Source organism: Oryzias latipes, chromosome 16 (assembly GCF_002234675.1).
Source record: "Oryzias latipes chromosome 16, ASM223467v1".
NCBI classification, from domain to species: Eukaryota; Metazoa; Chordata; class Actinopteri; order Beloniformes; family Adrianichthyidae; genus Oryzias; species Oryzias latipes.
Genome location: NC_019874.2, coordinates 5,331,686 through 5,353,192, shown reverse-complemented (window position 1 = coordinate 5,353,192; position 21,507 = coordinate 5,331,686). Strand labels below are relative to the sequence as shown.

Genomic DNA, 21,507 nt, shown 5'->3' with positions numbered 1-21,507 from the left:
GGGTTCAGCTTTATAGCACTACAAGTTCAACTTTCTGCATCAAAAAAAGGATGTTTGAGCCTCTTAGTATCATGGAAGGGTAAAACCTGTCTCTCTTTGTGAAAGAAGTTGCTAGTTCACAGATTTTTCATCCATTCAAGTAGTGGATGTGTAAAAGCGCAGGCAAGGATTGATGTTTTGGTTGTTGTTGCACCTGCACCCAGAAAGTAAATGCTGTCGCCTTTTTGACAGACTTCGATTTAGGCTGGGGGAAAAAAAAACTTCACTTGTGATGCTTTTAACTTTCTGGAAGTAGTGCCGTATCAATTGCCAAAATACAAATCCTCCTATCTGCAAAAAAACCCTTAATTCAAGAAACAAAAAAAAAAAAGTGTTTCATTTATTCCAGTCAATGCTGATAGGAGCTTTTATCTTGTGACCTTAATGTCATTAAAAGGGCAGGACTTTCTTGCAGATTTACTTAGAATGTGAAGGTATCCTCGTTCTCACCATAAAATATATGAAATCAAAATAACAACAAGTTGCAGATCATAATGCATTGACACCCATCCATAGTCTTATTTGTGATTTTGACAGATTCTCAAGTGATTTTATGTTGTTTTTGCCGGTCGGGTTTCTGTTCAGTCCTTGTTTCGGGTCTTTACTTTTACTTTTTTACTTTCCAGCTTGAATGTGTGTTTTTCCTCACATTTGTGCCGTCTGTCATTAAAAGCATGTCTGGGCTCCGTTTGACTGCTGATCAGGTCTCTTATTTTTGGGTGGGACAGTCACTGGAAAATGATGACAGCAAGCCTTTTCTGATCACCACAGCTTTGAAAAACACACACAACTTTCTGAGTTTGCTCTTTTATATTACATTTAGTTTTTCTTTGACTTATTCATTTTGTAATACAGTTTCAGTGCCATTTTGTATTTGAATTTTCAATTTTCCTGCAATTATGTCTAATTCTATAAATTATTGTTAAACACAATGACAGTTTGTTCACAGCAAAAAAAAGAAGAAGAAGAAAAGCAGATCTTTTACGCCAGGTTTTTGTGGTTTTCTTTTCAATCTGCTTCACTGAGCAGGGGGCTGCTGACACTCGAGCTTTAACCTGCAGACTGAACTTTGGAACAACCCACCTCTTTTTACCACCGTGCTCACAGTCAGTGGATCAGAGAACACAGCAGTTCTGCGTCTCCTCTCTTCTGTTTGCAGGGATGGTGCAGCCTAGCAGGATCCTCATCAAAGGGGGTAAAGTTGTCAACGAGGACTGCTCTGTCTTTAGCGACGTCTACATCGAAAATGGGAAGATAGCAGACGTCGGATTGAATCTCCAGGTCTCGGCTGGAGTCCGGGTCATTGATGCCACTGGTAAACTGGTGATCCCAGGTGGCATTGACACGCACACGCACATGGAGCTGCAGTTCATGGGCACCAAAGCCGTGGATGATTTTCACATCGGGACCAAGGTGCAGCATTTAAGTTTTCACATTATAGCCCTTGTTGGAGATGCAAACTGTAAGAAGATGCAATACATTTCTCCAAATTCTATGTAAATGTGGTTCAATACTGAAGTGAAATGACTTGAAGCCAATTAGCTGAAGCTATTTTTAATCATATGAAATGACCTAAACTGAGTGAGATAATGTGCTTGTTCTTTGCTATAAAAATCATCAGTATCTAACATTAGTTTTACAAATATGATTAAAAAACTGGCTCCATGCATCTATAAACTACGTACTATATCTTTAACTAACATGAAGCTTCCTAAGCAGCAAACCTTCATAACTTCTTTTTTTATAAAAAGTACACACTTGATGCTCCGCTTTATCTAAGATATTTATATTTTTGAAAAAAACCCTGTTGTTTATCTTACCTTTAAGAAAGAGAATAGATGTTTGTGATTTTGTCAGAAACTCATATAAATAATGATAAAACTTACAGATGGTTCACTTGTTTTAACCTGAGGACTTCAATGTTTTTTCAGCTCAGTTATTGTTCTGCCCAAAATGATCCCATTTAATGTTAGTTGTCTAGTTTTGTCCAATTATCTGTGCTTACTAACGCCTTCAACCTGTACTTGTCACATCTGCTCTTGCACATTTTCCCATCCCTGCCATCTTTTCTTGTTAGACCTCCCTCAATCTGAAATCCTCAAAACTCTGGGCCTCTTTAGAAGGCTTTTCCAGTCGTTGGTCAGCATGTTAATATTTAACTGCAGTAATGTGTGTTTTTCACCAGGCTGCTCTGGCGGGGGGGACCACAATGATCTTGGACTTTGTCATTCCCCAAAAGGGCAAATCTCTCCTGGAGGCGTACGACCGCTGGCGCAAGACAGCTGATCCCAAAGTCTGCTGCGACTACTCGCTGCATGTGGCTGTCACATGGTGGGGCGAGCAGGTGAAAGCACAGATTGATGTCGGTGCAGACGCATAGCCATTGCAGCCTGCCCAATCAACCTTCTTCTCTTTTAGGTCAAGAAAGAGATGGAGACTCTGGCCAAAGAAAAAGGGGTGAATTCCTTCAAGATGTTCATGGCTTATAAAGACGTGTTCATGCTTTCCGACTCGGAGCTGCATGCTGCCTTCACTCAGTGTAAAGACATTGGAGCTGTTGCCCAAGTGCATGCTGAGAATGGAGACTTGATTGCAGAGGTTTGTAAGATCAAAGTGTTGAACACAACAAACTTCATAATAACTTCAAAGAAAATACACCAAACCTTCTCCCATTCACCCATAGCAGTTTGGGTTTAGCTTGCTCAACATATTCAGTCACCATTAAATCTAATATCAACTGAATAAAACAGCGTTAAAAGCCTGCAGGTTGCCTTACATAACATACGTTCTCAATTAACCAATAACAGTCCACAGTTAGTCTAATAGATTAGATTAGATTTGCTTTTATTTTCATTGTCCATTGTACAATGAAATTGAAACATCATCATTCCAGTGCAAGAGTAACAAAAAATAATATTGAATAAATCAGTATGAACAACATGTAGTGTGCAAATATAAACTGCAACAAAGAATGTACAAGATTTGTGTTCAAAATTAAGGGGAAAATTTTGTACAGACATATCAGATGTGCAAGAAGTAGAAATGAGGTAGAGTGTGGATGTTAGGTGCTAATGCAGATTTATCTGTGCATTTTGGAATTGAGGATGGTTATTGCCTTGGGAAAGAAGCTGTTTTTGGAGTCTGTTCGTTTTGCTTCCGTAGCCTCTGTAGCTCCTCCCAGAGGACAGCAGGTTGAACAGGTCTGAGCTGGCTGGGGTGTGAACTGTCCTTGATAATAATCTGGTTCCTGGTGATGCAGCATGCGGAGTAGATGTCAGTCAGGGTGGGGAGAGGGCGTCCAATGATCTTCTGACTGTCTCTACGACTCTCTGCAGTCTCTCCTTATCCGCGACAGTGCAGCTGCTGAACCAAACAGTTATGCAGTATGTGAGCAGGCTCTGGATGGAGGACTGGTAGAAGGTTAGCAGCAGGCTGGTGCTGATGTTGTTCTTCCTGAGGACCCTCAGGAAGTGCAGACGCTGCTGAGCCTTTTTGATGATGGCAGTGGTGTTGGCTGTCCAGGAGAGGTCGGCAGAGATGATGATGCCGAGGAACCTGAAGGTGTGGACCCTCTCTACATGCTCCCCATTAATATGGAGGGGGGTTGGGTCAGTGCCATGCTTCCTGAAGTCAACGATGATCTCCCAGGATTTGCTGGTCTTCAGGGTGAGGTAGTTCTACGTGAACCAGGTTGTCAGGTTCAGGACCTCGTCTCTATAGGCAGATCATCACCCCTGGGGATGAGTCCGACCACCGTGGTGTCGTCTGCAAACTTGACAATGCTGTTGTTATTGTTGGCTGGACTGCAGTCATGAGTGTAGAGCAGTGTTTTTCAACCAGTGTGCCGCGGCACACTAGTGTGCCGTGGGAGATGGTCAAGTGTGCCGTGGGAAATTGCCCTCATTAACTGATCTAAAAACATTTTCCATCTCCAGGAAATCAGCTCTTTGTTCATCCAAACAGGCCCTGATAAAACACTGAGTAGTTAGGAATATGAAAGATCATAAAATTATTTTTTCTTTGTGTTTATTTGATTCTATTAAAGACACTTTGATAAGAATGACAGTACCGCGATTTAGCCGTAGCGTCAGCTGTATTAGGAAAAGTCCCGCCCCTTTAACTGTCTCCACCAATCATTCTTGGAGGCTTAATCACATGTCATCAGTCTGACCAGTCAGAAGTGGTTAAAGTATTCACTTCCTTGCTCAGATTCTGCTCATAAAGTCTCTCAGTTCTAACAAAAATACCAGCTAAAGCTCGTCTTTAGCGGTGTAGCTTTCCACAGAATCCGGTGTCAAACCGTGGAAAAAGTGATCAAAAGAATGAAGCTCAGAGACGAGAGTCTTTCTGGCGTTCGGCGGCTGTTTGCACTACATCTCCCATGATGGATTGGGTCAAAGTGACAGCGTCTCAGCGCACAATGAGTCTTACTTGTTAAATCTCTTGAAACCACAACGAACACACATCAAACAGTTTTTAAATCTTTTTTTAGAAAAAACAGCTGCAACTTCCAGCTTTTTCTGCCACAATTATCACGAAAATGCATGTGAGATTGTAGAGCGACTGTAGATCAATATAGACCATCATGATTTTCTCCTTTTTTCTTTAATTTTTGGATGCTGGGATTTCTGTCAAGGTTAAACTGTGCCGTGGCTCAAAGAAGGTTGAAAAACACTGGTGTAGAGACAGTACAGCAACAGAATCTTACAACAGAATTTCATCCTCTGCAGGGAAAAACAGACGATGAAGAAATGGAAGACTGAATTCTTCATTCTAAGGCAAAATCTTTCAAAAGCAACAGACAAGCCAAAAATGTGCTAAAAACTGAAAATGACCAAAGCAGATTCTTAGTTGCAGCACAAATAGATCATTACTGCTACATAATATAGCACAAAAGAAGGTTCATGCATTTCTGGGTAGCAGGAAACTGATTCACTACAAGAATTTACCTTCAGGCATAAAAATCTAAAACTATAATTACACAATGTTTTTTTTTACATTTAATTTTCCTTTGCATAGATTCACCACTAGAGGACAGCAAATGCCAAAAAACAACCCACGCAACTTTAGAGTAAAATTGGAAAGTGCCTTTTGATTAAACTAGTAATGTAGTTTAATAAATAAAATTCTGTCACAGTTTGAAAAGCAAGAACATTGTTAAAAAAATAGAAAAAATTAATTATTTTTTCTTTCTGAGGAGGAAAATTTAAACCAAACATTGGCAGGTAAAAGTACAAAAAAAAACTTAAACTGTGTGAAAGCACAGTGTTTATAGTAATTATTTTGTAAAAGATAAATTATCTATATGCTATTTCATTTCTGCTCTGTATCGTGTTTTTTTTATAGTGACTCCATAGATTTATTTTGTTCCTTTATTTTTTAAATGAAAATAGTTTGCTACAGTCAAACTCTTTTCTTGCTGTACTCACACCCACTGGAACCCAACAGGGGGCTAAGAAGATGCTGTCTCTGGGCATCACGGGGCCAGAAGGTCACGAACTGTGTCGACCGGAGGAGGTGGAGGCAGAGGCTACCCAGCGAGCCATCACCATTGCCCACACTGTCAACTGCCCGCTCTATGTGGTCCATGTTATGAGCAAATCTGCTGCCAAGGTGGTGTCCAGCGCCCGCAGAGATGGTGAGGGCACGCTGCTGCCACCTGCTGTTCAAATGGCAGCGACACGCTTTATCAAAGACGCGCTTGTTGGGTCAGAAAAGGTTTATCCACAAGTTAATCCTTTGGTTTTTGTCATATATAAACAGTTTAAATAGTTTTCACATATTAATTTAAGATCAAATTTTTAGTTTTTGCATGAGTCAGAAAACACTGACATCCAGAAACAACTTGGTATTTAGCAGACACCATGATCCGGGCAGATAAATAAGATAAGAAAAGTCATAACAATCTTTTGCATTTATACTTTAAGTCACTTCTAAGTAACATTTCACTTAAAAAAATAAAATAAAATCCACTCAACATAAGGGGCAGTGTGTTAGCTTTTTATAATTGCATGGAGATTGTTTTATTACTGCATTCAATGAAATTCATTGCCCACAGAATAAATGTTAGAATTGTAACAAACACAAAGTTATAAATAAGAAATACATTCCCTCTCCAACTCAGACACAAGCAAATACACAAACGTTTAGCGGAGAGAATCATCTTCATTTTTTAGAATATTTGATCACAATGACTGGATATTGCCTGAACTTTGAAGAAAATACTTTTGTTTTCCAAACATTGACGTGTGGAACATCACGGCCCTAATTTAGGCAGACGTATTTAAAAAAAATAACATGTCAATCTCTTTATAGAACAGCAAATCATTCAAGTCAGAGCTCCGACTAATCCCCGATCAGAAGAAGCTCAGCATGAGTGCCCTCAACATTAAAAAATTTAATGGAAGTCATTGTCAGTTAAAAAATAAAACGTAAATCTTTGGAACAGTTTAATACTTAGAAAATATGTTTTTAGTGGGGTTTTTTAAACCCCCAAAAATGAATGTGTTCTTCGAATTCAAAGTGGTTCATTGTTTCTGCTCCCATATTTTTTTATGTTTAGCCATCGTCCTTATCTATCTGTCCTTACAGTTTTCTCCAAGCTAAGCTCTGAGTTTGTGTTGTTGAGTAGCACATACTGTACATACAGGTACATAAGCATTGTGACTTCAGTGTTTTGCTTCGCTCACACAAAGGTCGAGTGGTGTTTGGGGAGCCCATTGCAGCTGGACTGGGAACAGATGGAACCCACTACTGGCATAAAGAGTGGGCTCATGCTGCTGGATTTGTCATGGGACCCCCTCTCAGACCTGACCCCAGCACCCCTGATTACCTCATGGATCTGCTGGCAAAGTAAGAAGAACTCAAAGTGAAGAACTCTGCTTCAAACTTCAATATTTGAAATTTTAGGATCAGCAAAACATGAAAACATTTGTCATATGTTAATTTTGATAGCAGCATAACTTCTCAAGTCAAGTCTTCCTTGTTGTGAACTGGCTTAGTGACGATCTGAGCGTGACGGGGACGGACAACTGCACCTTCTCTGTGTGCCAGAAGGCTCTGGGCAAAGATGACTTCACCAAAATCCCCAACGGCGTGAACGGCGTGGAGGACAGAATGTCTGTCATCTGGGAGAAAGGAGTGGTACGACCAAGTCAAATACTGCAGTCTTTATAAGTTTTAGATCTTGATGTCAAGAGTTCCTTTCTGAAAATAATCAAAAAGAAAAGGATGGCTTTAGAACCGCCCAGTAGGAGTCCAATCATAAATATAAATATACTCTGAACCATTTAACTACCCAACCAAGACAAAATCAATAAAAAAACCTTCTGCTGCTTATTTTTCTTGGGGGAGTAATACACACAATTATTTTTTTTAGTAGCTTGTTTTGTAAATGTGTTTAACCGTCTAGTTTAGGAGGCAGTTAAAGGGACATTGTTTGTTTGTTTGTTTGTTTGTTTGCCTTGTGTCTTCAGCAGGAATTTCAGGCTGGAAAACCCTTTTTTGGTTCATTTAAATCCTTTTGAAAAAAGATTTTTTCCCCCAGCGGGTCAAACTGGTTTAAACATCTCTCTCTGCATAATGTATTTATTTTTAATATTATAAGGTGTTTTTGAATATGATAAACAAAAGGAATGTCAAAAAACAAAAAATCTGAACTCTTTTGTATAAATGTGTGTATTTTTTTCAAGAACATGTCTTAAAGTTGAATCATAGCTTCTGGACTTAAAATCTTCTTTGAAACGTCATCCAGGTGGTTTGAATGTATAAGAGCCTGATGGAAAGCAGACATGGTCAAAGTTATTTGTTCCCCACTTTGTGCAGTAGTTAAAACCATGCAGTTGAAAACTCTCACCATTCGAAATAATTCTAGCTTTGTTAGTCCCTTTTGAATCCCTCTTGCTGAGCAGTTTGCTGTATATCTGGATAGAAAACATATACAAGACATTAGCAGTTTACCTTCTGAGCTGATGTCACTTAAACATTTGATTCAACATTCCATTTTACAGTTTTATGCATCACAGAAAGTAGAGAAATCTCCCTGGAACTCACATAAAGTCTACCTGCTGGTTGTTGTTCCACTCCTTTGCCCGTTTTTACAGAATCTGCACGATTGCAACGTAGAATATGTTCATAAACGGAAGAGAGGTTTGCTGAATGAGCTCAGACTGGTCTGCAGGTTGCTTTTGTTGTGTCCTGCGGTGTTCGGGAGTGCAACGTCCAGTTTGTTTCACAATTCTTCTTTCTTACTGCGCCTCTGAGTCAAATACTCAACAACTCACCAAAGGTTGCTCACAGCTATAACCTGTTTTGTGGCAAAGTGTGACATTTGGCTATTTTTACATTTCCCCACAATGTGGGAAAAGAAAACTCGTTCGAGCGATCTTCATGAAATTTAACAGACACAACCAAGTTAGATCAACAACCACTATCGCAGTTTTGCTGACCCTTTGACCTCTGGAAGAGGACGCCATATTGAATTTTCTCCCCTAAAAAATCCCTTTAGTGCTAGCCACAAATTTGACCTCCTCTTAGGGATTTCGATCTCTTCCCACCTCTCTTCTGGAGCATCATTAGGAAGCTCCTTGGGAAAAAATGTTGGGATTAGAAGTTGTGGATCTTGTATGGCATTAGCAAGGCGAGCTCGCAAATGTGGCTTTCCCCTTGTTGCTCGCACATTTTTTACTGGAATATTAGGAACATTTAATAGATGAATCTTTGTCTCAAGTTGAAAAAATGTACAATTTACCATATGAAGATATGAGGCATGTGGGCGTGGTTAACAAAAAAACAGAGTTGCCAAGGAAATTCAAAAGTCTACTTTTATATAATCTCTTAAAAACGACATAAAGCTGTTCGTTAACCCCAGGCAACCAAAAAATAAAATGGTTGCTATAGAGATAAAACCAACAGAAAAGCAGCCATTTAGAAAAAGAAAAAGAATTCTTGAATGTGTCATGCGCAGCTCTGACCAGGATGGCGGGGGCAGAAGGGGGGAGTGAGGGGCGTGTTAGAGCTTGTTAGGGCAGGTCAGGAGGGAACGGGGGTGGTTGTCGCCTTTGCCGATGCCGTTAACAGCTTTAATTTTATTGTCGGCTCAATGCAGCTTCAGGCACACTGGATCATAAAGATAGAAGATATTTGGAGCAATGAAGGGAAGAAGTGTGCTGCCAGAAAAGCAGAACGACTCTGACGTTGTCCAGATTGCACCAGCACTTTAGTGGACATCAATCAGGATCCTTGGATCACATTCAAGACCTGGATCCTTTTGTCCATCTAAGGGAAACCAGTCCAGTGGGACGAACTGAAAAATGAAAAGATATTTTAACTATTTTATGAGCACTCATAAAAGCTTGTTTTAACTGGCAGAGGTCTTAATACTGAAGATTAACTACCAGAGAAGACTTTTTTTGTCTCTGTTGGGTTTAAAGCACCAGGAAAGCCTAATTTAGCCAAATGAAGATTTGTGTTATTGTTCTTTTGAACACGTTACAGGCTGTTCAGATCCATGGAAGGTTTATTTTCCAGTATTAAAGGAACTAAGGATGGAAATCACAGCTGTAGAGTCAAAGCTTTTTTGACTCCTCTGAGCTTCATGTATTCAGGAGCCAAACTCAACATTACTCTTTTTGTGTGATGTTTTCTTTTTTTAATGCTTTCAAATGAAATGCATTATTGTGTTATTACTGTGTTGCACGTGGAAAAGACAGTAAACTTTAGCAGCAGCAGAACGCCAACACTGCATTTCCCGGGAACAGCCTGGCTGCTCCACAGGAGGAAGATTAACCGCACAGCACAGCAGCGCTCACAAATCACACATTAAATGACATTTCGGCAGAAATGAGTTGCCTGCTTCACATTTTAGTGCTGACCTGAGTCGACCTGATTCAGTGTGCTGCTGTTGTTCAGCGCCACCCCCTACCTTTTTTTTTCTGAAAGCTTTATGTTTCTCCTTCGCTCAGCACAGCGGCAAAATGGATGAGAACCGATTTGTGGCCGTCACCAGCAGCACTGCAGCAAAAATCTTCAACTTGTATCCGCAGAAGGGCCGTATCGCCAAAAACTCAGATGCTGATGTGGTCATATGGGACCCCAAGTCAACACGGTGAGCTGCCAAAACCACACTCTGCAAACAGAATGTGTTTCATTAGTGTTTGGATCTTTCTCCTAAAACATAAAGGACATCCCTGCAAAAAGGCTAGAATGATGTTTCCTCAAACATAATGGACTTTCTGGCCTTTTTGCAAGGAACAAAATCCTTATTCCATCAGGCACTTAGTGAAATGAGATCTTTTATGCAGTGCCACCTCTCACTAACACGCCATATAAGCTGACTACATCTTTGCTCCATCCAAATGTTTGGATGTAATCACTGCTGCAAATGAATTCATAACACGATTTACATATCAATTTAACATCTAGACACAGAATGCCCAGATGATTTATTCTTGCATATGTTTGGTTTTTATTTTTTCTAGTATAGAATTTTAACTCTCTTATATAAGCATGATGCACATGGCATTAGTGGAATGATGGTAATAAGTCATTTCCAGGTACCTGGAAGTGACAAACATTTGATGTGACGGTTAAAGCAATGCTTAAGAGCACAATCCACTGACAAAACGCAGTTGTCAGGAAGTGGCATTTGTTAAGACGTCATTCAGATTCTTCATAGTAGAGGTTCTCCTGTGCACATGTGCATCAGTGGTGCAAATTCACTGTAGCACAATCAGGCTTACATAACCCAGGACGGAACTGCTTCGCTGCTGGATCTGGACCTGGCTCCTCTGGGAGGTCACTGACAGTTGATGTGAATTGGAGTAGAGCACATAACACTCTGGTGCAAAATCTAGTGTATAAGGATCCCTTAGAGCCAGAATGATCTACCGAGAGACCTGAATGTTTTACAGTTATTACAGCGTTACAGTATTTAGCTCCTCCTCAGTGCGCTGCTTTTGGACCTTTTTCGTTTTTTTTACTGTTGCTGCTCTGTCTTTCTCAGCATAGATGTCGTAATGTGTTCCAAGCATGTGAGTTTGACTGCAGCAGTCGGTGAATTCATCTGTGAAACTGCATAATTAATTGCTCTCATCACAAATGTGGCCTCATAACATCCGGAACCTGGGGCCACAAACAGTTGCATAAGCAGAAACGCTGATGAAACTCGCTCAGTTGCCTTACAACCCAAAAAACTAGAGACACTTTTGTCTGTGCACACTACACACAATGTCTACTTTACACGTCGACAGGTAATGGCTCCATTTGAAAGGATCCTAAAAAGGATTTGATTAAATGAAAAAAAAAAAAAGAGGCTTTCGGTTCATTTCAAAGAGGCTGAGTCAGACGCCGTTTATCCTTTTCTGCTGATCTGGTTCTTTCCTCTAAAATGATTTATATGTCAGACATCCTCAGTCTGTGCAAGCTGAACATTTTACGTGTGTTATGAGTTTAAAATATGCTGCTTTTGTGTTAGAACTTACTTTCATTCAAAGTTGAAAAGCTTGTTTCTTTTAGTTTTTTGCTTAAAAGCTAAGTTTAAAGTTAAATATCCAACTTTTTCAATCTGATATGATTCTAAAAATAAGGACTTTCAGGACGACTCACTGTCTGATCAGAAATGAACACGCCTATCAATTCTCAAGCTGTAAAAGATTGAGGGTTTGTTTGTGACTTCTTAGGATAATCTCAGCCAAGACGCACCACCAGGCTGTGGACTACAACATCTTTGAGGGCATGAAGTGCCACGGCGTTCCGGCTGTCACCATCTCCAGAGGCATAGTGGTGTATGAGCACGGGAAGCTGCAGGTGTCACCCGGCCACGGCCGATTCATTCCGAGAGAGCCCATGTCTGAGTTTGTCTACAAAAGAATCAAGCAAAGGGATCAGGTCAGATCTCTACAAACCATTATCTGTCCTAGTTAGAGGATTCTTATTTGTCATTTGTCTCTCTGGTCCTGGGCCAGCCAATTACAGAGCAAATAAAAATGATGAAGAAATATGTTCAGTATAATATAAATACTGACATGGTGTAGGTGAATAAAGACTGTTTAAAGCATTTAAAAGCCCATCATAGTTTAGTGAAAATAAGTAGCACGACACTTTAAAATGGTAAAATCCCCAAGATGCAATTGCTCAAGTTTTTAAAAACCAGTTGCTTTGAAAAATGTCAAGTTAGAGACTAAATTTAGCTTCTTGTATAACTGGAAATGTTATACACTATCATCATAATTTGTTTTGCAGGTACGCCAAAAGCTGTTCCTTGTGTTTATTTTTTTGTTCACCTTCACAGTTAAAATATGTTAATTTGCAGAGCAAAAGCGAGAAAACATGGATTCAGCTTTTTTTGCAAACATAATTCACAAAAGCAATGTGTTACCGAGCTGCTGTTCTGCACTGCATCCAAACTGAGCCTTTCCGCTGTGGATGATGTCTGCAGGTTGGGAGGCCTACAGCCGTGATCAGAGATCCCTACAAAGGCAGCATTGTTTCCCTGTGAGCACCTGACTGAGAACATCACAGCATCTTTGCATTTGCTGCTCAACTCGGAGACGACCAACGCCGTTCTGAAGTCTTCTGACAGATAAGCGTCCTCTGATAGGATGTTGAAACGTGTTTGCATGCCTCCAGGTCATTTCTTGTGTCTGTACAGGTCAGTAAAATCCATCCAGCTGTGAACAATTGCTAAGTGTCTAACATATGGATTCAAATTGAATAAATCTTTTATCACAGTGTTAATGATAGAAAATCTGATTTCTCATTTGTAAATAGTGTCTTAACTGTAATAAAAAGAATAGCAGAGTCTACATCTTTAGCTGCTTTTATTTTTACCCATCTTTACTAAATGTTGTTGCCATGGGTAACAGGATGGCTGTTTCTCACCCAAAAGCAGCTTTAATGAAATATTCATGAAAATTAAGATTTACTCGACAGGCCTCAGCTGACTTTGTTCACCGTCAGCAGGACCTCATCCATGCCCATGTATGGATTGCATTTCTTCCCTTCCTGTGATGAAAAGGTCTGCAGCTGTCACCAAGCATCATGGGACAGAATCCCATTGGGTTGGCATGCTGGCGTGGTATAATGCCACAGGGCCAGTTGAGACACAGTGTGAGCTTATCAGGTTGCTGCACGGGTCAGTGGCGGCGTGTGACTCACAGATGGCGTCGTAATCCTTGAACAAGCCACTTCCTTCCTTTTGTCTGTGACATTGCAGTTATATGGGGTTTGGAGTACTGTGCAGTTTAGGCAAACCAAGAAATTAGAGAAGTGGACCTTACTGCATTTATGCTAATCATCCTTCAGTCACACACAAGGGTCATGCATGTCTGAATCTGACTAATTGAAGATGTTGTTGAAGGCTTTGAAAACTGAGGAAGTAGTTCATACTAATGAATCACAATCAATGTGGTCAAAGCATCCAATAGAATACATGTATCAGTTTGAAAAAAATCTTTTAAAGTAAGTTAAGATGTTGTGAATAATGGTAAAAAAACAAGACAAAATGTCTCTGAAAAAATGTTTTCAGTTGATTAAGCCTGAATCATCCAGAAGTGACTTCATCACTAACTGGCATTTTTACACACAACATACCAGGTGGCCCAATCACGTCAGAAAGCACTTTGATTCAAGACTTCAGAACCAAACTAGACCCAGAATGAAGGGCAGAGGTCAACCGTCTCCAAATGAAGTGGAGGAGGTGGCCTAAAAACAACTACAGGCCAGCAAACAAAGATTCACTTTTGTTTTTATAAAAAGCTAAGTTTTTCATTTTTTTCCGTGTCATAGAAGTTTTTTTTTTTCTAAGTAAAGGGATCACATCCTGAATTTTTCAGTTTACTATATTGCTCACTCATAAAAGCTATAATAAAAATAGTGTTAGGACTTTTTGATCTTACTGAAATGATCTGACAGATAAAAAGAAATTAAGCTTTTGTGATGTTGCTTGGCTTTCGTAATATTCAAAACTTTGTTTTTTAATTGCCATTTCATAAAAGAACAGAATTAAAATGGAGTTATTGAAAATATTTAAATGCCCTAGTTATCCTTTAGCCTGTATAAAAATTATAGCAAAGAATAGCTATGGTAAAAAAATACAAAGTGAAATATGCTGAAAATTGCTCAATAGAAATAAACAACAAATCAAAGTGCATTTGTAAAAAAGAACCTTAAAAAAAGACCAAACTGCATGCATCAAGGCCAAAATATGTTTATGTTAATGAAGGATGGATATTGCACAGAAAAAATGGAAAATTAGTTTGAAGTTTTGATATAAAAAAAAAAACATTTGTGTAATAATGCTAATATAAAGGCTCCATTTCAAATAGTCTGAGAAGCACAGAATAGACAGGTTTATTTACTGTCATAATGAATAATGCAGAATTCAAATACAAAGGTGTTCGAAGAAGTTTAGAAAGACAAACTTTCAAGAACAATAGTGTGCTCTGATTTGACACAGGCTAAACAACATTATAAAATCTATTATAAAAAAATTGAAGTGAATAAAACAATGAAAAATGAAATTCTAAATTGGTTGTGGATAAAATGTCGATAAAAGATCGTTTGAATGTGTCGATGTGTTCAGACATAAGTTGACAGTTGAGCAATGGTGCACAGTTAGGTTCAATTACTGGTTTCTTAAACAGCCAAAGAATATTCAAAGCTGCTTGTTGGTGGCAAAAAGGAAAATCTGATAAGAGTTTAAAATCAGTCAAATATTCATTATTTTCATCTGTTAATACATAAACTGAAACATGACAAAACTGAACTCCAGACACTTATCAGTAGGGATGGAAATAGAAGCCCCATGAAGCTTTCCTTGGGGTTCGTGTAATTGTGCCAGAAAAATGAACCAACCATTCAGGGCTTTGAAACCACACAGAACAGCGGCATCTGGTGGCGGACTGGGTGTATATCATCTGCTTCAGCTAAGCTCCTTGTAACACTTCATTGTGAAAATAATGAAAAAATGTAAAACAAAATAATGTTGTTAATGATGATTTAAAAAAATGTAAAACAACCCAACGAGTTACGTTTTCTGTGACGAGTGCTTGACACAGCAAAACATACATACATGAAAAAAATAAACAAAAGGCAAAAAAAAAGAAAAATACATATATATAATTCGATAGTCGTGAACCCAGGATCTCTGGATGCAGACACCAACATGACTTTTCCACTAAGCTATCTCTGCTACTATAATGATATCCCATGCCATTATATATTTGTAGAAGTATTTTCTTTTTGAATAATGTTCACATTGTAATCTGTTATTAGGAGAAACCGAGGTGAAACAATCCTGAGCCACAGTACGTTTTTGACAGGAACTATGGTAAAGTGCAATGAACTGACACTGATTCCAATACAGGGGAGACAATAGAACTGGTCGGGAAATGTTTGGGATTCATTTGTATTTATAGAGAAAAGCGCGCCCCCACTGTTCAAACACAAATGACATCTGAACCGTGGTTCGACCAAACAGTGCATTTGGCGCGTCATACGTCATCAACCACGTGATCTGCGCTAGTTGACACTCGCCCCGACACATTGTGTCAAACCATTCTGTTTCATGAAGGTGCAACAAGCGCCGAAGCATCTGTGTCAAACGGGCCATCCCTACTTATCAGTGTATCAGGCCCCTTTCGTTTCACCATATTTGCATCCTTTACCTGTATGCGCCTGAGGTGACATGTTGGTCACCTTACCTTCTGTCTCTGTGCTCTGGGGGCCTTGCAGTGAGCTCTCATAAGTGCGATTGCTGCTGTTTTTTCCCCTTCTTGCTTGCTGAATCTGCCTCTGTTGTAGGTTTTATGGTACTGTGTCACCTCAGAGCAGCCCTCTTGTTTGCCACAGCACATTGTTTTGTCACTGCAGGTGACAGCCAGCACAGATCTGCATGTATGTGTGGTGGTGGTGCCCTGTACGTGCTCCATCGTTGCGTGATTCTGTTTAAACATGTTCATTTTGTGAGAAATGCACACTGGTGTAGAGGGGTTTCAAATCCCTGGTTTTGATCATATTAGAACTTAAATTTGTGTATTTTAAGGGCTTTTTTGATTGAATATTCTGCCAGTACATTGCACAACTGTACAAAAACAGACAATTATGTATTCACAATCCCACCAAAGGGACAATTTAGAGACATCAATTACAAACCCTGTTTTGGGAAGCTGACCTTCCTGGAGAAAACTTAGACCCGCACAGGGAGAACATGCAAACGCACACAGAAAGTACTTTTCTGGGATTTTGACCAGGGTCTTCTCAAGAGAAGGGGGCTGACCGCTACACCACCAACTAGTCCTATCTTGTTCAATTCTCCTAGTTTCTAGTTGGAAAAGGTTAAACGCTGATTTCACTCATTTGGGCAGTTGTGTGAATTCAAATTAAGTCACGATTAGTTTTTTTCATGACAATTTCCATCAAACATAAAAATATAATTGACAATTGAGGTTGAATAACATTTAAAACAGTAATGAGTGACTGCTGGATACTGAGGTATTTTTGTGCTGCCAGCTGACTAAGATATGAATTATTTAGCAAAATTACCCTTTGATTAATGAGAAAAGAAAAAGAATAAACAAAATCAAACAGCATGGGGTGTCAGTAAACTGATTTTTCACACCTTAAAGCTTTGAGATTGTAGGGCTCCACTTTGCTTAACCCTTGTGCTATCCTTTGACCCCACCCTCACATTGACGTGTTCTCTCTACCATGACAAAGGTGGATAAAGGTGGAAAGATTTCATGTAATCCATGGACACAAGTGAAGATCACAAATCATTGAAGAAAAAAGGTTCAGAGCACTGTATAGTGGGTCTAGCTGACCCAACTCCCAATGTCAACGTGGCCAGGATAGCACAAGGATTACAGACAAATGGATCCTTTTTCTGAAATCCCAGTTTGAGCTTTGAGCTACGTACATGTCATACACTGAGTATGACAAAATATAAAGCAGAATGGTAATAAATCTTAAGGAGCTGAGTTGTCTTAGTTATGTGACGTGTTTTAGGAATTTGTCATGTCTAGTTAGATTTTCATTTGGTTCAATGTCCTATTTGAAATCCTGTCTCTATAAGAAGTTCTCTAAGCCTGCTTTGACTATCGTTAGTCATAAAGGCTTGTTATCTAATGAAACGGCCCCCTGCCGTTTTCTGAGTGATTACATCAGCATGGTGGAACAGGATTACAGCTTAGTATGGGGTGTTTGAACTCGTGCTGTTAGATATATATAACATTCACAGCAGTAAATCACACTGATCACTGTAAAACATTGATTTGTATCATTTGACAGGTGCTGACAGAAAAGAAAAAACCTGTTGAAGTATTTACCATTTATAAAGCCTAAATCCTTTATTTTCTGTTTGTTAAAACACCATTAACAAAAGGACACACATTATTTGCTCACCCAAAAAATCCAACAATTGTGACGCTAACAAGTATGTGATACGTTTTTTTCCGTTTAGTGAAACTCAAAAGTTGACTTGTGGAAATCAAATTTTATTTACAGGAAGAGCAGTTTTCGTTTCATATAAGGAAGCTCAAAGCTCTGTAGGTAAAAACAACCAACAAACCAAAAATGTATTTAAGTATTCTAAAAGCAGGAACATTCATATTCACATAAATGACACTCCTCCAATCCCACCCAACCCTCCACCAACTCAGTTTCACCAACATGTCCTTCAGTCCCTCAAATAAAAGCTCAAATGTGAAGCAAAAAATCTGCAGGTATCAGAGGAATAGCTTGGCTCTGCTGCAAGGAAACTGTATTATTGGAATACTTTTGCTTCAAGGCCAGGCCCGACCACAGGGGGCATAACCACAGACCAGGGCAGCAGAGGGTCCACTCCACAGCTGTTGGGCCACAGTGGGGTACCCCAGCTGCCCCAGTGAGAGCCAGCCCTACCAGACTGAGCCAGCAATGCCCTGGAAATAAAGGATCCCATGAGGAAGAACTGGTGTTTAAACTTAAATAAAATCAACAGGATTATTAATAATATAACAAAATTAATAAATAAGTAAATAATAATATTTAGAATAAAATGCAGATCTGTGTATAAATAGTTGTGAATGATTACATTACTCTCACCGAGTAAAACCAAAAACAGGCATCATCACCTCTGTGCTGGCAAGAGAGAGTCATTGGTGGACTCTATTATATTTAAACCCTGTCTCAATAAAGCACAGAGTCACACATATTTCTCACACAGTGAGAGGTTTAACAATCTGATGTTTTGGTAAAAGTATCTCTATCTTATCTTCAGGAGCAATGATGAAAATAAAAATGTCAGTCATAAATAAATAAGATTAGAGTTGTGAGTCATAAAGCCAACTCCATTACAGCTCAAGGGTCAGTAAAATCCATGTTCAAATCCCAAAGAACTTTAACAACCCCGTCCCGATGATCCATGCTGAGTCCAGGGAAGCTTTGTAGCAGGAGCTTCTTCTTCACACAGCACTTTGTGGATTCTTTTTTGGTCTAAAGAGCAATGGGAACCAGAAATGTGGCTGAGGGAAATAAAAACACAACACCTTCAAAACATTTTCCGTCATACAATTCATCATATTTTATTTAGAAGTAATAAAATACCAACCTTAAGTATCAGTGATTTGAGGCTGCAGTCATCCTCTTCCAGCCTAGTTTTAAATCTTTTCCTCAGAATTTTGCGATGCAGATACTCTACTCTTTCATCGGCGGCGTTGGTGAAGAAACGCTCGCAGATCGCAAGTCTAAGCTGGGACACCTTGGCTGCAAACAGAGTCATGATGAGAAGGCTGAGCAGGATGGCACTCAGCGGGTAAATGGACTTGTACAACTGCAGCTTGGGTTCAGGGAGACACTTCTTTTCAAACAGAGACACACTGAAAGAGAAGTCTGCTTCATGAGTCTCTTCAGCAAACGGTATGCCAAGTAAGCTTGCAATCCCCTGAAAACATAAAGGAGCGAGTGTTTAGTGTCAGAATGAGATGAAACAGAAAAGTCTCAGAGAAAAGGTGAAAAATCCTGCTCTTACTATGAAACTCTGGATCAGCGGGACGTGGAACGGTTCTATGTCAGACACCCTTTTGGTTATGACATCTACAAAATAGAACATTAATGCATCCACAGCTATAAAGAGGACCCAAACTGCAGAGTGGGAGAGGATTGGCATTCCAAATTTCATCATCCTTCTCCTCTCCTTTTGCGTGGGGCTGATGGACAGGATGTGAGTATACAGCTTCTCCTCCTTTGGTGTGAGAGGTAGAATGTGCGGCTTTCCTTCAGCCTTCTGCTTCTCATCAAAAAGAACAAACTTTCTGCTGATGAACTTGTTTTTATACTTCATGTCGCTGCAGTACCTCCTCATATGTAAGGCTATAAACAGCACAAGCAGTAGGATGCTGATGGCAGGAAACATCTTGTGGGTCACAGAGGTGACAGTCTCCATTAGAGCCTGAGCATATTCCACAGTCTTGTTCAGCTTCTGCTGAGCCTCACTCAGACTGAAGTTGAACTTTTCTGATTCAAGTCTCGGTGAAACTTTCAGCTTAGAATCCAGATTCAGAACTCCAAGATCTGTAATCCCTTTGAGCAGTCTTCCTATGGTCTTTAACATCTCAATGTAATTCCCAAATGGACCAATGATAGCTTCTTTCTTCGCCTTCAGGTTACAAGTCATGCTCATGACCAGACTTTTTAAGTTATGAAGAGTGTTGTGAATATTGTTAAGGACAACTATACTCATCCCAGCAGTCAGCAGCAAGTTCCGGCTCTTCTTCATGAACATAGAGATCACAAACAGCATCCACAAACACCTGATTCTCTTGGACAAGAACAGAGCTACAGTCAGCAGGGCTCCAAAGCAGCTGGCAACTCCTCCAGCCACTGCTGAGTCAAAGTCCAGGGTGTAGAAGAGATACAAGCCAAGGAGGGCGCTTGGTAAGACGCTGGAGAAGCCACAAAAACAAAGGAGGACGACAGCTTCTCTGTAACCGTCTCTTTTTCCACTGGTGAAGATATCCACAGACAGAGAAACAACTCTCCCCAAGCTTTGCTTTATCTTCATCCATGACAGAAGCATCCTGAATAATTGTGGCTCTACGGAAGGTAACTGTGCAGATGGCCAAAACCATCAATAGACATAAAAAAATAAAAGACAGATAGATTTCAGAATGTGTCGGTCCTCAAAAAAAAAGGCTGTGCATGGTACAGCTCGTTTCAGTTCATTCGTTGTGCTGTCTCATTAAATACTAAAAAAACAGGAACCCCCCACCCCCTCCAACCTCAGTCATAAGTCATTTCACAGTCATTCCTATTTTTTGACCATAAGCAGAACAAACAGTAGGAAATAGGAAAACTTCCCACTCTAATCTGAATGGAAGGATGAAACCTTTTATCAAAGCCAAATAACCAAAACTGTTTAGAGATTGTTGTTATTTGTGGTAATGATGTAATAATTTCTTTAATAACAACTTTGTTTTGAAAATATAATGAAAAAATGGAAAAAAGACGTCATGAGGCTTTGTGCAGTTTGTAGGGTAACCACATGACATCACAACAACATGACTTAAGAGTCATTTAACCCTTGTGCTATCCTAGGCACTTTAACATTGGGAGCTGGGTCATCTAGACCCACTAGACAGTGCGCTGAACCTTTTTTTTCAATGATTTGTGATCTTCACTGGTGTCCATGGATTACATTAAATGCTCTCCACCTTTATCCACCTTTGTCATGGTAGGGAGAACACGTCAATATAAGGGTGGGGATAGCACAAGGGTTAAAAATACTTCACGATACTAAATATGTAAATGTGTATTTTTACTTTGCTGAATCTTAAATTTAGTGGTGAAGAGTGGTCAGGTTTGTATCTGGTAGTGGGGATTGATTTTTTTTAAACTCAGAGATTTAGAATTTAATACACAGTCTTTAATATTTAATGTGAGTATTCAGAAGTTTGAATTTGAATCCAATTCGAGATTAATGTTGATGCTGAGGTCAGACCAAGTCAGACATTTTTTATTTATTTTTTTAAAGATCACGTGACCCTTTTCCAGTCAGAGCCTGACCATGAACTTTCCAACAAATAAAAGGCAACTTTAATTATTTTTTAGGCATAAGATACACTTAAATTCCCCTTTTGCTATCTTAGATGACCCCACCCTTGCATTGACGTGTTCTTCCTACCATGACAAAAGTGGATAAAGGTGGAAAGATTTCATGTAATCCATGGACACCAGTGAAGATCACAAATCATTGAAGAAAAAAGGTTCAGCGCACTGTCTAGTGGGTCTAGATGACCCAACTCCCAATGTTAAAGTGCCTAGGACCTTGCCTCCACCCAGTGGGACAAGCCTGGAACACCTCCCCAGGGAGGCATTTAGGAGACATCCGGACCGATGTACGAGCCATCAATGTCCAATCCATCAATGTGGAGAACCTGCGGCTGTACTCCGAGCTCTTACCCAGAGCTCATGACCATTGGTGAGTGTTGGAAC

General features: G+C 39.7%; 2 protein-coding genes across 2 annotated transcripts; one reads left to right on the top strand and one right to left on the bottom strand.

The window, feature by feature from the left end:
• The first annotated feature begins 1,136 nt into the window (after positions 1–1,136).
• dpys (dihydropyrimidinase) lies at positions 1,137–12,844 on the top strand. Its single transcript, XM_004077605.4, has 9 exons — positions 1,137–1,452; positions 2,225–2,383; positions 2,458–2,637; positions 5,488–5,677; positions 6,735–6,891; positions 7,041–7,182; positions 10,002–10,144; positions 11,718–11,925; positions 12,476–12,844. The coding sequence occupies exons 1-9, from the start codon at positions 1,201–1,203 to the stop codon at positions 12,533–12,535; spliced, it is 1,491 nt and encodes a 496-aa protein (XP_004077653.1). The 5' UTR covers positions 1,137–1,200; the 3' UTR covers positions 12,536–12,844.
• Positions 12,845–17,510: 4,666 nt separating this feature from the next.
• On the bottom strand, positions 17,511–20,176 carry dcstamp (dendrocyte expressed seven transmembrane protein). The gene is made up of 3 exons (XM_023964107.1): positions 19,010–20,176; positions 18,626–18,958; positions 17,511–18,539 (listed from the first exon to the last, which is right to left on the bottom strand). Exons 1-3 carry the CDS (start codon positions 20,090–20,092, stop codon positions 18,480–18,482), a joined length of 1,476 nt encoding a protein of 491 aa, XP_023819875.1. The 5' UTR covers positions 20,093–20,176; the 3' UTR covers positions 17,511–18,479.
• Positions 20,177–21,507: the final 1,331 nt, after the last annotated feature.